Here is a 20,740-nt window from a genome sequence, read left to right on the forward strand (position 1 = left end):
GTTTTATGAGTTGGAGGAGCTGGGATGCAGTGTAATTCTGTAAACTAATTTAGTATTTTGTTTCAGAGTTAATTCACTTGTTGAAATATTATTCCATTTTTTCGAAAACTGGACAACGAAGACAGTGAATAACACTACAAAGAACTTAATGATACTTATGTGAAAACACAACTTGGAGAACTAACTGTAAGTACAAAAGCTTACTTGAATTTTTACTTTTGGATTTTTTTTTTTTTTTTTTTAATCTGCATTGTCATTATGGAGGATAACAGGGAGGTTAACAACAACAGGGAAGTTGACGATAATGGGGAGGTTAATGGAAACATGCTAACTACCGTAGATATTACTGACAATAATGTAGTTAATTGAGACAATGAAATCGGAGAGGATAGTGATCACAGTAGTGTATGTTCACCCTTTCGTGGATTTGAATCAAATGTATCAGCCTTAAAGGGGTTAGTTCAGTTAATGGAAGAACAAAAGAGATCAATTGATGAACAGAAAACTTTTCTGGATTCAATCGATAAAAATTAGACAACCATGGAACACAAATTCGCGAGACAAAGGAAAGTTTAGATAGATGCTGGGAAAAAGTAGACGAGAATACCAAAAATGTGTTGACTATAGAAGGGGAAACTGTTATCTTAAAACAGGAATACCAAAAATTTGAAGAGAGGCAAGATTCCATGGAAAATTTAGGAAAAGTTGCTACTGTTGAAGTGTTACAATTGAAAAAGCTCAACAAAGATTTCGTAAAGAAATTCACACAAACAGACCAAAATATACAAAACTTCACTAATATCGCAAATGAGAATTTCGCAGAATTAAAAGAAGGTGTAGGCACTTCCTTAGGCGAAATTTCGAGCTTCAAATCTAAATTTCAAGAAACTGAAGATTCCGTTGCTGTGAAATCTTTCTGTAGTTACAGTCCATTGTGGAACAATGTTAACATAAAAACATTTTCAGGGGAGGGCAATATACATCTAGTTGATTTCATGTACCACATAAAAGACAATTTCAATGATAAAATGAGCGATAATTTGAAAATTAAATTTTTTAAAAAGTTTTTAGATGGGGAGGCTTTGTCATGGGTGAACCAGTCAATCAAACCCAAAATGTCGTTTAATGAGGTAGAACAAGCTTTCATGAACAAATTCTGGTCAGAAACTAAACAAGCCAGAATTAAGTCAGAATTTTTGAAAGGGCCAAATTTCAAACTGGGTAGTGGACACATGAAAATCTTTCATGAACAGCTTTGGTGCATCTTGATAAACTACTGAACGAGATGATCCAGATAGATGCATTAAAACGTAGATTGCTGAACAGGGTACAATGGAGTCTTGTCTACGGACCTGATGATACAATTGAACAATTTCTTGGATATAAAGATAAATTGGACATAGCATGGGAGAGAAATGACAGATGTAATGACAGACCTGACGATAGCAGGAATAACAACAACAGAGCTGTCAATGATCATTTTAATAGTAGATTCAGAAATGACGACAGAAGAAATGGGGAGAGCAAGGGTAGGCAGAGACCAGAGAACAGGAATTTCGAACCAAGAAATGGGCAGTGGGGGCAAAATCAGGGAAACAACAGTAACAATTTTGAAAATAGAAGAAATGGTCCGGTAAACTAAGACCTGCCTCTTTCGGAGTCTGGCAAAATGGGGCAAATAGACATGGGAATTACAATCAGGCACATTGTAGTAATTTCAGAAGGGGAAGGGGCAGAACAAATAGGACATACCAAAATTTTGTACCCAGTATACAACCTGAAGTGAATAGAATGAAGTTTGATAGGGAATTTTGGGAAAATTTTTTTCTGAAAACAAAGCTGGAAAAAAAAGTAAAAAATCTGAATTTGAATTAGAAGAAAACACTTTGACAAATTTCTTTAACAGTAGTAATGCAGTGGTAGTTGTTGATAGTGATGAGAACTGATCTGATGATTATGGTTTAGTGAGAACGTTGAGTGACTGTGAAATGAGTGAAAAAGCTGATACTAGTGCTGTATGTGTGGAAGCTGATGTTCATGTGCTTGGCAATGGAAATGACAGAGTAATTTCAGATGAAATTGCAGTATATAATAGACATGAAAATGAGGATGTGGTAGAACAGAGTAGTCACAGTGTTGAGGTTGTTGAAGAAGTGTGTGAAGAGAGAAATGAGTTTGGTGTTGAAAATAATTATTAAGTGTGATGATAATAGTTCTGAGGAGAATGTTTCAGATGATGATGATGATGATAATGATGTTGATGGTGATATGTTACTTATAGAATTAGATGGGATGGTACATGTAGAAGTTAAAGTTGACGATTTAATGCTGAATGATTCTGGAAATTCTGGTGTGTGTTCGAATAATGAGTTAGATACCAGTACAGCAGTGCCTGATAGATTAATGTTACCAGTTGATGTTAGTGATGTTGTGTCTGAATGTGTTTGTGAAAATGGAAAAGAAGATCTAATTAGTGATAGAGTACTAAGTGTAGTCAATGACTATAGTAGCAAATGTCAGTATGGTGATCAAAATGCAAGGTCTTAAATGAAATTTGTCAAAGTGTGTACTTAGATGATAATATTGCTATGAAAAATTTGGGACAGTCTCCTGATAGTAATATGATTAGTGAATGTATACAAGCAGTGGAGGAAGGAAGTGTGTGTGTGTGTGTGTGTGTGTGTGTGTGTGTGTGTGTGTGTGTGTTGAAGTCAGCAGCTTGCAGATAGATTTGAGGGACCTCTGCAAAAACAATTACAGTACCCAGTTACTGAAAGTACCACAAAACCGAATAGACAACCAGCAAATAGTAAACTTGTGTTGAAGAATGTATACTCTATGCCACACAGACGAACCCATGCTGTACACCTTGTTAAGACACGTTATGAATATTCTGACCCAATAATAATAAAAACACTAATTGAAAGAAACTCTCAATTAATGTCCACTGCTTTTTGCATTTGCAAACACTGAGAAGTGAGAAATTGGATAACTTAACACATTTGAAGCTAATACTGTAAAATATTTTTTGTAGTTTATATTCATATTTCTTTTGTGTGTGAATATTTGCATATTTTTACCTATATTTTGTCTATTCATAGAGTGGGGGTTGAAAAGGGTATATTTGAATTTGTGTATACTTTTACCTTGCATAGATTGGGGGGTGGTTTGATTTTTATGTAGGACCATTTGAATTTGTTGTAATTTGGACTTAGGAATGTGATACAGCTGAAATTGTGGAGACAACCTTAATCACCCATTTAGCATCATGATATTTGTTCTTTGATATTTGACACACCATTGGAAATTTATTTGTTGTTGAAGGTGTGTTCTTCATTTATGCTGTGTTCTGCTATGGCTTATTTTTCTGTGTGACCTAGTCGCACACATCTGATATGTTCTTCGCAGCTTTTAGATACACAGCGCTGTGTTTGCTCAATGTATTGTTTACCGCATTTGCATGGTATGCTGTATACTCCTGGTGTGTTGAGGTTCAGTGCGCCTTTGGCAGAACCTAGGAGCTCCCTCGTCTTTGGTGGTGGTCGGAGAATGGTTTTGATATTGTATTTGCCCAGAAGTCGTGCAATTTTGGCGGAGAGCAGGCCCACGTACGGAAGGAATGTGAGTCGTTTGTCTTCTTCTTCTTCTTCTTCTTCTGGGGTTCTCACTGCTTCCTCCTTCCTTTTGAGCACCCTGTTGAGCTGCCTTTCACTGTAGCCATTTTGGTGGAAGACTTCCCTCAGGTGCTGCAGCTCGGATGGTAGGCTGTCTTTGTCGCAGATGGTGGGGAGTGGCGGACAGTGCCACCATACTATACCTCCCCCTCCCTGCCCCAGCCTCCTCCTCACCCAGTCACCACTCCCATCATGCACTGGTGCTGCAGTTCACAGTGTGATCTCAGCTCTCTGAGACTGCAAATGTGTGTGCAAGTTGTGTTTATGTGAGTGTGTATATATGCGTGTGTGTATGTGAGTCTACTGCTGACAAAGGCCTTAATGGCTGAAAGCTGTAACTGTGTGAATCTTTAAATAACTTTATAGTTATTTTTTTACGGTAGCTGTTTTCCAGGACTTGTGCTGCGACAGATTTCCAGCTGCGATGAGTAAATTAACGCATAGTAACGTTTTAATGTTTGTTGTGGCTATCAACTGTTTGTCTATATTGTGAATCTAATTTCTGCTGAATATTGGTTTTGCCTAGAAATGAAAGACTAAGCACACTATTCAAGTGTCACTTTGACATTTCATGTACTTTCATTTTGGACCATGTATGCCCAACATCAGTTACTCCAGTCTTACACCAATGAACATCTCCCCCAAATAACACACAAGGAAAACAAAAAACAGCATTGCTTTCTTCACAACCACAAATCCATTTCTTTTTTGGTAAATTTCTGGACTGAACTTAAGGCATCAATTTTTTGTTTGCTACTACAGATTCAGATTTGGGAGTGGCCTACCTAGTGTTTTTTATGTGAGAGTCCAGTCACTAAGTGGCGTTTTTAATCACTCATTTACTTTGTTCATGTTTACTATTTTCACATTCAACAGAATTTTCCCTTACACATAACACTGTGCTGAGAGCTGTATATGGTCCATCATATGACCTCACAATAACTGCAACATGTTTGTTCAGAACTGTATCACACGAACGTAATGAGTATAAACAGAAATACTACACCCTTGTTTGGAAAACAGATGCTCAACAGGTGGTGAATATGTTAGTTTTTTTGTTCTATAGCAATAGCCTTGCTGTTGTGAAATATACCAATATTGAAATAATGCCTCTTAGTTTCAAAATATAAGGCCATACTTACATTCAAATTACATATAGCTATTTATAATGATATTTAAGTGTATTAATTCTGTATTCAATTTAATTAAGCATTAATTAGCATTTAGGAAAGCATTAGCATTAACTTGCTGAAAGATTGTAAACCTGGATTACAAGAAATCTGCACCCCGATGTATTCTAACATGATCGCTAGATGGCACATCACGCTTCTATAGGTCCTGCATTTTACTGCTCTCTGGCAGAAAGAACGTGAAGCTCTGAGTCAGACTAGCTGTGGCTCTACCTCCGCCATAAGAAGCATGTAGAAACCAACAGCTGAGCCTTTATGAGGGCAGACGGTGCCAATCTGCAGTTAGTTCCAAGCTTCAGAAAACTACCGCAAGAGCATCAATGCACCTCTTCAAATCAGAAAATACATACTCTGAAACAATGTTTTGTGCGCAGTTCATATAGATTTTGCTTTCTTTCTTTTTTATACAAGTGGTGTCATGGCACAGCAGCACTACCTCAGAAGCCGCCCCTGGTTTCACATATTTTCAACATAATTTTTTTAACAGTAGGAAATTTGCCTGTCTTGTACATATTTAACGCAACTCACCTTGGAACATGGTTGTCAAAATCATCTAAATCCATGACGGGTTTCTCACGATTGTGATGTTTTCCTAGTGATCTGAATACTGGGCTTCCACTTGTCTGGACAGATAAATTACCTTCTCCGCCAATCCACTGAACACTTCTCAAGCTGATGCCACTCGCTTCTGCTGTGCATTCCTAAGAGCTGGCAACATCTGTGATAGGTCCACCATTTTCTGTTTCACGCATGAAGAAAGTGTGTATCCCCTAAATTATGTCTCTCACTTCCTGATGGAGAATTTGTTGCTTACCAACAGAATAGCCACGACAAATTGCAACAAACTGAATAAAAATTCACCGAATAACTGTCACAAACACGTTTAACACTCGCACTGCCCATGATATTAACAGTAGAGTACTAAGATAATTACTGAATGTTTATTGGGTGTTGGAGGATGATGTCACGTCAGATGCACAGAACGAGCCTAAACTCAGCTGGCATCGTTCATGGCTCCAGCTATAGTGGTGCACTGCTCAACACAATTATGCCAATGAAATATCTACGTACAATGTTGCAAAACAATATGAAATGCAACAAGTACGTAAGGCCTGTAGTAGGGAAGCTCAATGGACAACATCAGTTTATTGGAGAATTGTAGGGCTGTGTAGGTCATCTATAAAGGGGATCGCGTACAGAACATCAGAGTGAATCCATTCTTGAGCACTGCTCGAGGGTTTGGGATTCCCACCTGGTTGGATTGAAGAACACTTCCAACTGATTCAGAAAATGCTGCCAGATTCGTTACCGATAGGATGGACCAATATGTAAGTATTATGGAGATGCTTCGAGAACTCAAGCAGAGGACGCTGAATGGAAGACAATGCTTTTTCGTGAAATACTGTTGAGAAAATTTAGAGAACCTGCAATTACGGCTGACTACCGAATCACGTAAGGACCACTAAGACAAGGTAAGAGAAATTAGCACTCATAGAAAGGCAAACTGAGGAGTTACTGGATTGAGAAGTGACGGCTCCGGTCTCGTAAACTGACATACAGCAGGGAGAGTGGTGTGCTGATCACATCACATGCCCCTCCATATCTGCATCCAGTGGCACCTGTGGGATGACACGGTGGCCGGTCGGTACCACTGGGCCTTCCAAGGCCTGTTCTGACGGAGTTTAGTATCTGCGAGTGGAAGAGGATAGGGAATGATTAGTAGTGGTACAAGGTACCCTTTGCCACGCACCATACGTTGGCTTGTGGAGTATGTATGCAGATGTAGAACACACATTGTGCAATGTGTGTTTAGCCGATGTAATGTAGCACTGCGTGTGTGTGTGTGTGTGTGTGTGTGTGTGTGTGTGTGTGTGTGTGTGTGTGTGTACTCTAGTTTGTTAAAAGGTTCGTCTGAACGGTAACAAAGCTTTCATTCTTTTTTGTGTGCCTGTCTATGACTCAGCACTTCCATTATTTGGTGAGTTGCCTCCTTTAATCCTAAATTATTTACACACTGACATTAAAGACAGAGCTCAGGAGGGCAAAGATGCGGTAAAAAATTGTTCATGGTATTGTTGTAGCAATCATCCCAACCTTTGCCTGGAATAATTCTGCAAAATGTCGGGAAAGTGAAGAAGAGATCGGCTACGCATGAATCTAAGCTTCAGTCTTTATCTTAACTACTGCACCACCTTTTTTATCACATCAACTAGAATTCTGAATCAAATCCATTGGAGAACTACCACTATATGGCGATCCTAAAGTTAAATTACAATAAAACTGTCCTGTGTCAAATTTACAGTGATAAATGGTCCAGGGTGCAATATATGTATTCTCATATGTGAGAACGAATCACTACTCATCAAATAAAAGAGTTGCTACTAAGCAATGGACAGAAAGGTGGTGGTGTCAGTAGGCAAAAGTGTATGCGAATGTAAGGGCCGTGTGTGTGTGTGTTTTAGCTCTGGAAGCTAAACTATCTTCCATCATTAATATACCCACAGTTAAGAGGCTCTTCTATCATGTGGTTAGTTATATATCCTTGTGTCCAGTTTGGAAGCTAAGCCAAATCCACATTTGCTACCATCTAGAAAGAAGAGTTTGTCAGGTGTCATATTTTTCACAAAAGAAAGATGCCAACTCATTGTTTCCAGATATATGTATTCAACGTGAATGAGTTATTTTACATGCAAGAGTTGAAAGCAAGGAATGGTGAGAAAATGATTTATTTTGTTTTAAATTTTCTTGTTAAATCTTTCATAACTCAAAGTTTGGAAATTAAAATCTTGTTTCTTTCCTGATGGTAACCACAACAACCTACAAGTGAGCAAACAGGAACAGCAGCTTGAGTGAATAAGAGCACTCAACCTGGCCATTAGAAAGTAGTAGCAGTGCCACTAAGGCAAGTAAAAACATCTGTGGTACACCAAACTTTTTCTTCTCATGAAAAGATCACTATTCTATGCTAAAGAATAAGAAATGATGTAGTCACCAATAAAACATAAAATGACAGCCATCTCTGAATGTAATAACTTATGAAAGACTAAAATACCTGTGAAACAGTATTTTTATTAATAGTAAAGAATTTCATATTCTGCATTTCTGAATCTACTTTACAAACAACAGAAAGTGTTCTGTTTGCCATTACAAGAAAAACTGTTTTGATTGCACTGCACTGTCATTATGAACAGCATTTAAGTAATATACTAGTATACACACATAAATCATATCAATCACAATAAGTCTTATGCCTCGTGATAGAAGCGGTACAAAACATAATTCACTATTTCTTTAACAGCCGAGATGAATCCTACTCTTCAAATTATTCTAACAGACATTGCTTATAAGAGCCAACCAGTTGTATACACAACTGTGAATAGGAGCATATGTAAGAAGCAATCAAGAAGTAGCAAACCAAGATACACAGCCCTGCTTGTACAGTAATGAATACATTGTGTGACAAGCCAAAACATTACAAACTTCTCGATCGAGTATACCGTTGTCAGTTACACAGACAATATCAAGTCATATATTATGTTGATATAAGAATATTGTGATTTATAGTGTAGAAAATGCAAGTGCTTATGTAACAGATTAGAAAGACTACTGATAGATATCTAAAGCCTGATAAATTGCTGGGACAAGTCATGCTGAGAGATGAAAGGAATGAGATGATTATGATGTGTGTTCTAACTGAATATAGTAAAACAGGTTGTGCAAGCACAAAGAAAAGATGTACTCACTTAGGTACCAATACAGTCATGCTGAGGGGAACTACAAAATGGGTCTTCTTGGGAGTGGGTGGGAGGAGGGGGATGGGTAACTGAAATGGACAATGGATCAGTCTTACTGGAGATAATATTAAGGTTGGTTGGTTTGAGGATTAAAGGGACCAAACTGCAGAGGTCATCGGTCCCTTGTTTCATAAACACACAGAGCACAGGGAAACCATCCATTAGTCATTTGAAGCACAAGATAAAAATTCCAGGGGAAAAAAATCCCCAAGGTCAACAATAAAGAAAATGGAAAACGGAGCACAGCAACAAAAACAACACAGAGAAGAAAGGCAGAAGGAATTAAAACTGCACAGCAGAGGACAGTGGCTGGCTGATCACGAAAACAATAGGATGAGCCAGCCACTCTGCAACACGTTAAAACCTCCAGCCTAAAAGATTAGGGTGGAGTTGAATTACAACACAAAAGAAAGTAAAAGATACAGCACAAAAGAGAGTGACGCAATAAAATTAGAGGGACCTATAAAAGCCACTTGCTCAAAGAAAACCTAAAACACGATCTGCCATAGAGACATCGTCAGCTAAAAGACACGATAAATCACCCAGGAGGTTAAAAGTTCGCCTGAGGGCAGTTAAAAGAGGACAGTCCAACAATATATGGGCCACCGTCATGGTTTCACCACAGCGACAATGAGGGCGGTCCTCTCGACGCAGCAGATGACCAGACGTCAGCCAAGAGTGACCAATGCGGAGCCTACAGAGAATAACAGAATCCCTGCGAGAGGCCCGCATGGAGGAACCCCACACAGTCGTGGTCTCCTTTACATGCCGCAGCTTGTTCGGTACAGACAGAGTGCGCCATTCGTCCACCCACAACCCAAGGACCCGACGGCGTAACACCGATCGGAGATCAGTTGCCAGGAGGCCGATCTCCAACGGCAGTTTGCGGGTGGCTTCTTTAGCTAACTTGTCGGTGTGTTCGTTTCCCGCTATCTCAACGTGTCCCGGGGTCCATATGAACACCACTGAACGTCCACACTGATCAAGAGCATGAACGGACTCCTGGATGGCAACAACAATGGGATGGCGTGGGTAGCACTGGTCAAGAGCCTGTAGACTACTGAGAGAGTCACTGCAAATGACAAAAGACTCGCCAGTGCTGGTACGAATACGCTCAAGGGCACGAAAAATGGCTGTTAGCTCTGCGGTGTAAACACTGCAGCCTTCCGGCAAGGAGCGCTGGTCTACATAGTCCGCATGAGCATAAGCGTACCCCACACGGCCATCAACAATCGAGCCATCTGTATAGATAACCTCCGAGTCATGGAATGCGCCTAGGAGAGCAAGGAATTGGCGGCGCAAGACTGCAGGAGGAACTGAATCTTTTGGCCATCGGAAAAGTTCCAGCCGAAGCTGCGGCCGATGAATACACCAAGGTGGTGTATGCGGGCGGACAGGGAAAGCAGATGGAAGAGCCAAACACTCGAGGTCACTAAGGAGTGACCAAACACGGATCCCAATTGCATGGCCTGATCGCGGCCGCCGGTGTGGGATATGGACTACTGCATCGGCGAAAAGGAGACGGTAGTTAGGGTGACGGGGAGAACAACGGACGTGGGCAGCATAGTTGGCTAACAATTGTTGACGCCGAATACGAAGCGGAGGAACCGCAGCCTCAGCAAGGAGGCTATTAACAGGGCTGGTGCGGAATGCTCCTGTCGCCTGTCGAACCCCACAATGGTGAACGGGGTCCAGCAGTTGCAACGCCGAGGGCGACGCTGAGCCATACGCCACACTCCCATAATCAAGCCGGGACAGCACAAGGGCTTTGTAGAGCTGCAGCAGCGTATTACGATCTGCTGTGTTGCTGAGGCAGCGAAGGGCATTCAGATGCTGCCAGCACTGACGCTTGAGTTGACGAATATGTGGAAGCCAAGTGAGCCAGGCATCGAACAGCAATCCCAGAAAACGGTAAGTGTCAACAACCCTGAGCATGGCATCCTGAAGATAGAGCTCAGGGTGGGGATGGACAGTTCGACGCCGACAAAAGTGCATAACACAAGTCTTCGCAGGAGAAAATTGAAACCCATGGGCTAGGGCCCACGCCTGCGCCTTGCGTATGGCTCCCTGCAACACTAATGGTGGAAGAGCTGAAAAAGATGCAGAAATCGTCAGTGAGACAGACGACCCTACTGCTGCTGCAAGGCCATTAATGGCCACAAGGAAAAGAGGCACGCTCAATACAGAGCCCTGTGGAACGCCGTTCTCCTGGATATGAAGCGAACTATGGGATGTGCCAATTAAAACGTGGAATGCCCGAAGAGATAAAAAATTCTGAATAAAAATGGGGAGAGAGCCCCGGAGACCCCACCCGTGCAATGTGGCGAGAATATGGTGCAGCCACGTCGTGTCATATGCTCTGGAGAGGTCGAAAAAGACGGAGACGAGGTGTTGGCGCCTGGAAAAAGCAGTGCGGATTGCAGACTCAAGAAAGACCAAAGCATCGGCGGTAGAACGGCCCTGACGGAAGCCGCTCTGGCACGGAGCCAGAAGACCCCGAGACTCAAGCAGCCAACATAGCCGTCGACTCACCATGCGTTCCAATAGCTTGCACAGAGTATTTGTCAAGCTGATGGGCCGGTAGCTATCCACATTAAGCGGGTCCTTGCCAGGCTTCAGCACCGCCACTGCGACGGAAAGACACCATCGCCCCATATGCGGTTGAAGATGGCAAGAACACACTGCTGACAATCCGGGGACAGGTGTTTGATCATCTGATTGTGGATGCCATCTGGCCCAGAGGCTGTATCGGGGCACTGTGCCAGGGCGCTTTGGAGTTCCCACAAACTAAACGGGGTGTTATACGCCTCAGGGTGGCGAGAAGCAAAAGAAAGCCGTTTGCATTCCTCCTGGCGTTTTAGCGCGCAGAACGCGGGCGGGTAATTCCCCTACGCAGAGGGCCGAACATAGTGCTGGGCGAAATGCTCGGCTATTGCATCGGCATCGGTGGATACCGCCCCGTTGATGGTAAGCCCCGCGACACCTGTAGAGTGCTGCAATCCAAAGATGCGCCGAATCTTCATCCACACCTGAGAGGGTGAAGTACAGGAACCAATGGTGGAAACGTACCTCTCCCAGCACTCCTGTTTCCGCCTTTTGATGAGCCGCCGTGCCTGAGCACGGAGACGTTTGAAGAAAATGAGGTTCTCCAAAGACGGGTGCCGCTTATGTCACTGAAGAGCCCGCCGACGTTCTTTAATGGCTTCAGTGACCTCTGGAGACCACCAAGGCACTGACTTTTGCCGGGGGCACCCTAATGAACGAGGAATGGTACGGTCCGCAGCGGAAGCAATCTCTGCAGTCAGTGTCTCAACTGCCACATCGATGGTACCTTGGGGGAGAGAGTCAACAGTGGCAGCACAGGAGAACGTTTCCCAGTTTGCCTTGCTAAAAGCCCATCTAGGCAAGCGTTCATGGGAGCGGCGCTGGGGTAGTGAAAGGAAGATGGGAAAATGGTCACTACCACACAAGTCGTCATGGACTCTCCAGTGGAGCGATGGTACAAGCCCTGGGCTGCACAATGACAGATCTATGGCCGAGAACGTGCCATGCGCCACACTGAAATGTGTGGCGGCGCCAGCGTTTAAGAGGCAGAGGTCGAGTTGGGAGATGAGATTCTCGACCTCTCTGCCTCGACCAGTAACCTTCGTTCCACCCCACAGGGGATTGTGGGCGTTAAAATCCCCCAGGAGAAGAAAAGGCGTGGGGAGTTGGGCGACAAGTGCAGCCAATTCGGTCAGGGAGACTGTACCACTTGGAGGGAGATAGACACTGCAGACGGTTATGTCCTGGGTAGTCCTTACGCGTACAGCCACAGCTTCCAATGATGTTTGAAGGGGCACAGGAGCACTATATACAGAGGTAAGGACATACACGCAGGCTCCACCTGACACACAATTGTAAGTGCTACGGTTGCAGTAATAACCCCTGTATCCACGAAGGACAGGGGTCCGCATTGCCGGGAACCAGGTTTCCTGGAGGGCAATGCAGAAAGCAGGTGTCAGGCTTAGAAGCTGTCGTAGCTCAGGGAGATGGCCAAAATAACCGCCACAATTCCACTGGAGGATCGTACAAAGCGTGTCCTGTAAGGGCATGAAGGTACTGAAAAAGCAAATTACTTCACAGAGTCACATGCTGCCACCGACTGAGTGACTGCCGTCGCAACTGCCATCGTTTCTGAGACGGCGAGATCGAGGTCATCTGGGGACGCAAAGAGCTCGACCTCATCCTCAGAGGCTGAGCTGACAGGAAGCGTTGGCGCGGGAACCACTGGGTCCTTAGGCTTCTTAGAGAGCTTCCTCTTCTCTCTCTTGTCTTTGGGAGGAGGGTTCGCATGCTGGGAGGGCTTTCCGAATGCATTGTCAGGAACAGAGGAAGAGCGTGAAGCCCTTCGACCAGCAGCTGGTGGCTTCCTCAGCCACTGGCCAGTGTCTAGCGAGACACTGGTAAAATCCTTGGAAGGGACTCCCCCAAGGGACCCCTTCCGAACGAGTGAGGCCGGAGGAGGCTGTTGCCTCTCCGGCTGAGCAGCCGGAGGAAGCTGTTGCCTCTCCAGCTGAGGAGCCGGAGGAGGCTGTTGCCTCTCCGGCTGAGCAGCCGGAGGAGGCTGGTGCATCTCCGGCTGAGAGGTGGGGATGGATGTCCCCAGTTGTTCGGGGTCCACTGCCCCCAAACCGGGTGTTTTGGGAGCAGTGGAAGAGAGCGTGGCCCCTACCAGCGGTGGGGCAGGCGTAACTTTACTGTTCTGTGGGCCATCTGAGAAGGGAGTCTTTGCAGGAACCGGTGGCAGCAGAGTTGCAGCAGCATAACTCCTCGACATAGATATGGGGTTGAGCCGGTCTAGCTTCTTCCTTGCCTCTTGGTAAGTTAAACGGTCCAGGGTCTTAATTTCTTGTATCTTCCGCTCTCTTTGGTAGACTGCACAGTCTGGCGAGCAGGGAGAATGATGCTCCCCACAGTTAACGCAGGTGGGAGGCGGAGCACATGGGGCATTAGGATGTGAAGGTCGTCCACAATCACGACACGTGGGGCTGGCAATGCATCTGGAGGACATATGTCCGAACTTCCAGCACTGGAAGCATCGCATAGGGGGTGGGACGTACGGCTTGACATCGCACCGGTAGATCATGACCTTGACCTTCTCAGGCAAGCAGTCACCCTCAAAGGCCAGGATGAAGGCACCGGTAGCAACCCTATTATCCTTGGGCCCCCTAAAGACACGACGGACAAAGTGCACACCTCGTCGTGCCAGGTTCTCCCGTAGCTCATCATCAGACTGTAGCAGAAGATCTTTATGAAAAATAATCCCCTGGACCAAATTTAAGGACTTATGGGGAGTGACATGAACGGGGATGTCACCGAGCTTCTCACAGGCAAGTAACGCTCGTGACTGTGCAGATGAAACTGCTTGTATCAAAATAGCCCCGCTCCTCATTTTGGAAACAGATGCCACTTCCCCAAACTTATCTTCAAGATGGTGAACAAAGAAGAGAGGCTTAGTTCCCAAAAACGAATCCCCATCGGTTCTGCTGCACACAAGGTATCGCGGTGAATACGGCTCCTGTCTGTCCGCAGCCCTACTTTCCTCCCATGGCGTGGCTAGGGAAGGGAACGAGTTGGGGTTATATGTCACAGCATTAAATTCTGTCTTACCGCGCTTAGAGACGTTGGCGGTCATGCGACCACCAGATTGAGACTTCACCCGCTTCATTGCGGGGCATCCGCCCTGATGCCACCCACTCTGACCAGGGGCTCTCTCCACGGGCGCCACCCAGCCACAGCAAAGGCCACCTGGCAGGATGGCCGTTGCCGGGAGACCTGATGCCCCAGAGAGACGAGCATCGACTCCTTGGCTTACGTGCGGAGGCGTCAGCTCAGGCATCGGCAGTACGATCCCTGTGTTGTCAGGGGGCTACAACCTAGAGGGTACATGACGACCCCACCACAACGGGCTGGCTACCGTGCTGGATTTTGGGTGCCATGGGTAGTCCATAGTGATCGTGGGTGCAGATGGTGACGCACTAAGGGCGTTACGTACACAATCCATCAGGTGTGTATGCCCAAAATGAAGGATGGAGGGTGCAGTGACGACGCCAAGACGATCAAGAGTGCCAAGGCCTTAGGGCACAGAGGACTGATGGTGCACCACGTAAGGTGTCCTTCCCCAAAAGGCTCGTACTTCTGTGGAATTTGGAAAAATGGAGGTCAAACCCTAACGGGGACCATCACATTAAGGCCGAAACGTTTGAGACTCCTTTTAGTCGCCTCTTACGACAGGCAGGAATACCGCGGGCCTATTCTAACCCCCGAATCCGCAGGAGGGATATAATATTAAGTATGCGAGTAACCTGCATTAGTTTGTTTCATGATGAAGGATAGATAACATATTTCACAGCACCATCAGAAATGTTAAATCAGTATTTCTGAAGGGAACACACAGTTTTGCAGTAATATTTGCATAAATTGGATGTAGAGCTCTGTGGACCAACAGCTCAACAACAGAACCTGAAACTTGTAGCTAGTACATTTTCCAGTATCAGTCACACTGACCATTTGCCGCACCTCTATCCTGGCCACTGATGGTAGAAGAAATGCCTATAGCTGTATAAATCTATTTGTGTTCCCTCTATTTTACTCTTATTTTTTTCTCCTGTTTCAACAAGAGAAAAATGAATTACAAGGGGTGGGGGGATGGGGAAGGAAAAACAGCATGAGGAAAAAGGAACCAACATACTACGTGAAGTTTATGAATAAGGCAATAAACAGAGGACTGAACCTGTGGAAATGCAAGTGATGGAGAAGGGAACTGAATATCACTCTGAACCTAACCTACTTCAAGATCAGAATCATTTTATGACCCCAACAGCACACTCAATGAAAGTTGTTGCAAGTAAGGAGAGTTTGTAAACATCAGACACACAACTGTTACGGCATAAGAGTGTGCTCATTATTCTAATAACACATTCCTATTGTAATATCTATAGTGCTTATCAATTACAGAACATAGAACTAATATCACAACTTACCTATAACCAGGGTGCTTGCACAGCAAAGGTGACAACACTATAACTTCGTATTCACATGTAGAAATCTCCTTCAAAGAAGTAATTTCATGTTTCGGATGGGCAAAACAAACATACAAAACTCTTGTCGTCCTTGGCTTCTGATTGAGATCACAAATGGTTCCATCCGTCATATTGATTTCCAAGTATGGCATGTTGACTCCCTCAATTCTCTTTGTTGGAATGGGTTGCTTCTCTTTAGCTTGTTTTTCCAGTTCATCAACTACAGAACACATGAACCAACATGGCAAACAATAGTTTTAGACAAACTACTGACATATTGGTGTAAAGAACCATGCTATTAATCCCCAAACACAATAAACAGTGTATACTTTTACTGCAAAAAGTCGTAGCATTCAGTAGAAACGTTCCTTTTATATAAAGCATTAATAAATGAAAAACTTAACGTAGTAAATAATTCTATGGTATGCAGAGATTTCTTCTTTGATGCTTCACTTTGCCTATTATTGGAGAAGATGGGGTGGGTTGAGGTGGGAGACACTTCTGCCATTTAATGGGGATACTACAATAGATACTTCTTTACTTCTTGTTGCCTTTTGTTCCATTACTGATGATATATAAAAATTTCTTACTGGCGCCAGTGTGCAGCACTATGCTCACCTGTGACTATTTTTTTGAAGTAGAGGCAAATGGCACAGCAAATATGAGGGGCTGTGCTTTGGTAAACACCTACGATATTCATATACCGACCTTCGGTACACGAACGTTACCACAGCAATTGATGAGGTGCATGCCACTACAGGTGCATGTCCAAGTGATCCACATGTTGAGCACATTTCTTTGCCTCCATAAGCTATTATTGAATGTCCAGATATTTGAGAACCACAGCAATAATTCGGTTACATGCCACAGACCTGTACTGTGAAATGGGTAAATCCCACTCCAAAGTATTCAGGTAATCTTGGACTGTCGAAGGTAAGAATTAAAGATGCTATTTTATTACAATTCTCAGTTTACTTGTTTCATGATGCTGTGTCAAGCTGATACCCCTACTTCCCACAGTTCACTCAGCTCTGATGCTGGGATATTGTACATCAGATCTTCGCCTGTTACAATATGTTTGCCAAAACTGAGCATGCTGTGTGATTCTATTGCAACTGGGTATTCTTGTTAACATATTGTTCTGACAAGCACAATTATAAATTTCACTACTGTACACCGAACATTTCATGTGTTGTCTGGCTGGATACATGTTCTGTCAAGCAGTTCAACTTTTCCATAGAAAAGCTAATTATGTGCGAAACTGCTCAAGAACTCACCCCCCCCCCCCCCCCCTCCCGTCCTTTCTTTAAGGAATATTATACTTTTTCTTTTTGCCATCATTATTGCATGATTTATAATCTATGAAAGAACTAAAATAAATATGAATAACTGACCTTGAAAGCTTGGTCTTCTTAGATGTGTGTCACCCTTTAAGGTATATCAAACACAAATGTGCCAGTAAAATTTTAAATAATGGCTTAAATGGCTGGTCTTCTGTGCCCAAAGTTTTTCTAAGTGGCTGGTCCTCAAGTGTTAAGTTTTGAATGAAAGTCAAATGTTCTGTGATTTAAGAACTTCATCACACATTCTCACACGTAACGTAATTGATCTTGCCTAAAAGCAAATTTACTCTGCAATTCTTGTTGAGACCAGTTAGAAATGTAAACAGCTGTGACGTCACGCTCACTGAAAGCACTCTGTTGTCCAAAGTATTGCACAGTTTTTATCCTAAAGCCTTTGCCACATTTTGCTTTCGACACATGCTCGTACGTATGCAGTGTATTTTGTTGTAAATTACACTTTTTCTCTGCAACTAAAGTTTTATTTTGGTATTATTCTCTATTTATGTTTTATTGTCGCAGTATTATTCTCCAGTAATGGGTTAAAGTAAAATCATTCTTACCAGTCACAATTATAAAAATTTTACTGAAAACTAAAACAATGACAAATCCCTGGAATTCTAAAAAAAACTGTTGGGTTTTTCTCAGCTTTTTTCCGGATAGAAAAATTCACGCATTTTCCCAGATTTTCCAATTGTCCTGGAGCGTATACACCATGTTCAACAGTCATCCATCCTATCGGCATGCAGTCCATCTTGAAGTAGATGTTGTGTTTAAACTAAAGATTTATATGTCACTCACGATTTGGGCAATTATGGAAGGATGCCCCTTCCCTAAGACACACACAATATTTCATTGTCCTGCCTAATTCTGGTCACTGAGCATCCCTACAATCAGTTATAGAGAACTGGGTCACTCACCAGTCCTCAGCTCCAGGTCCCCGGGTTCATCAGGTCTATATTCGTCCACTGAGGGGAGTACATAGATAGTGGTGGTACTAATAGTAGTAGTTTTAATCATGAGTGGATCACATTTTCTACGATACTAGACATATGATGGATTAAAACCAATAAACATGTTTTCTATATACAGATATTTACATGCTTAGAGGTCTAGTTTGACAAAGATGAGACCAGTAGTCGCTGTGGCCTTATAGCAAGAACCATACCAGTATTTTTCTAAATTAATTGAGGGAAACCTTGGAAAAGCTCTGTTGGATGGGTGGATGTATGAAGAGCTCTATCAGAGCAGATGGGCAGCGATTCAAGCCATCCTCCTCCTGAATACATGGCCAGTCTCTTAACAGTAGTACAACCTTGTTTGGCGAGGACAGTTAGACTTGCACAAAGAAAATTGAAGTTGTACTGCACAATCTGGGAGCCCTTTTTTTCTTCAACCATGTGTTCATAAAAGAATGTTGAATCCCCTGGCGGACATCCAAGTATGTAAAAGAAACTTAAGAATATGAACAGATATCGGCATCAGTGAAGGAAAAGGAAAAGATGTCAATAAAGGAGGAAAAACTGAACATAACAGCAAAAAGGTATTTGGTATATGACAAAACTATGGTCAGGTATGCATGAAGAAGGGGACAGTACATATACAAGAGATCACTATTAACTTAACACTGCTGTGAAACGAAGAAGTATACCAAACGAAACAGTGTATACTGGAGACAGAAGCAAGCAGACAGCTTTTCAAATACATTCATAGCCACTATACTAGGTAAGGAGCAACAGAGGCAAGGTAAAGCATATAGGGCATAAAAAACTAAATGGATCTAGGTTAATACAGAAATGAAAAATAATAGTGGACAAATGGATTAGTGTTAATGGAAAACAATGGCAAGATTAAAAGACATAAAAAATGTCAATAGTAAACTAACAACAATGTAGAAAAAGATAGATTGCTACTTATCGTAAATATGACACATTAAGTTGCTGACAGGCACAATTAGACACTTACACATAAGCCTTTGGTCACAAACTTCACCAGAAAAAGAAATAGAAACACACACCACTCACTCATTCATTCAAGCAAGTACACTTCATCCATATATGACTGCCCACTCCAGCAGCTCAGACCAGAATGCAATTGTCATGCGGAATGGAAGCAGCACTCTGAAGGAGGCGAGGAAGGGATAACAGGGCACAGGTGGGAGGAGAGAGAAACGCTGTCTGGCAGAGTGTGTAGGGACTAGACTGCCAACAGACACAGTGTCGGGGGATTGTGGGGCACGGTGGTTGGGAAAATGAAGTGAAAAAGAAGATAAGCAGGGAACAAAAGGTGGATGCATTGGCAGAGGGCGGTGCACAAAGAAGGTGGGAGAAGAAAAGAGGAGAAGGTAACTTGAAGAGGGGGTGGAAACTATTGGGCGGAGAATGTGGGGACAGAATGTTACCGTACACTGAGGCTGGGATAATTACGGGAGTGGACGATGTGTTATAAGGATCTCTCATCTGCGCAGTTCAGAAAAGCTGGTGGTGGAGGGGGAGGATCCAGATGGCTTAGGTAGTGAAGCAGCCATTGAAATCAAGCATGTTATGTTCAGCTGCATGTTGTGGCAAAGCATGATCTGCTTTGCTCTTTGTCACAGTCTGGCAGTGGCTGTTCATCCTGGTGGAAAGCTGGTTGGTAGTCATAACTAAGATCCCATACAGCAAATGACAAACTGAATGACGATGAAGATGAAGAAGGAATTTTTGGGTACTCCCCAGATTTATCTTAATAAAATCTTACAACCAGAGTGAAAAAAAGGAATTATATACATGAAAGTCAATACATTGTTTTGGAATCTGTGTGTCTACACAAAATGGTAATGCTAAATAAACAACCCAGTTTCACTTACACAACTTGTGGTACTGTGCCATATTCCATCGACCTAGGTAAAATTCTTGATGTTTCACTCTCTTTCCTTCACGTTCTTCATGGAACTGACGGATGTATCTGCCATGACACAGCTCGTAAGTCCAGTATGATTCAAGCTTAAATAAAAAGCACATAAATAATATACTAATAGGGGAGTGCTTAAAAAATATGAAAGTATAATAGCAAAAAATCAAAAGCAGGAATGAGAATAAAGAACAAAATGAAAGTAACAGATTGTATTCAATATGCAATCAACACTTTACGACCTTGCTGTAGCCTTGCTGGCAGGTGCCACTGTGTCTGATTGCTGCATATAGATTATCTAATTTGCAAGACACACACATCATATAATAAGTAAATCAGCAAAAATAGTGCATTGTTAATCAAATCAGGCTGCATTCAATTTTATAAGCCAGCCCAACAATGTGTTGATACTTTAGTAACATTTTCATAGAATTTCAATGTTGTGTACTGTATGAATCACAGGTAATATAATCTTAATTCCTCTTAATCAATTAAAATAAACTGTCATATTTTCACAAACATTTTACAGACAGTTTAAGTACCCTGGTGTATTAACTACTTCTGGACAGGATAAATAACACCTAGCCAATTATTGAATTATTGTGCCAGACAGTAGCAAATACTTTATAATACACAATTTCTAGTACTGGCACTGCCATGCACAAAAGCATAATATTTGTATTCCAAGAGAACGGGGGACCTCACATTCTAGGTGATGCATTTATGAGCTTGCATTATGTTTCTCATGCATTTTGACTTTTTCAGTTTATTTCACATGCTAAGAAG

General features: G+C 42.8%; 1 protein-coding gene across 1 annotated transcript in view; it reads right to left on the reverse strand.

Moving 5' to 3' along the window:
• LOC124803013 (endoplasmic reticulum lectin 1) overlaps positions 1-20,740 on the reverse strand; it is a 102,281-nt gene that overhangs the window by 48,109 nt on the left and 33,432 nt on the right. The window contains exons 4-5 of the mRNA XM_047264119.1: positions 19,911-20,046; positions 15,684-15,942 (exon numbers count right to left, since the gene is read on the reverse strand). Coding sequence (XP_047120075.1) covers positions 15,684-15,942; positions 19,911-20,046 — 395 coding nt within the window. The remainder of the gene's footprint in view (positions 1-15,683; positions 15,943-19,910; positions 20,047-20,740) is intronic.

This window comes from Schistocerca piceifrons, chromosome 6 (assembly GCF_021461385.2).
Source record: "Schistocerca piceifrons isolate TAMUIC-IGC-003096 chromosome 6, iqSchPice1.1, whole genome shotgun sequence".
Lineage (NCBI taxonomy): Eukaryota > Metazoa > Arthropoda > Insecta > Orthoptera > Acrididae > Schistocerca > Schistocerca piceifrons.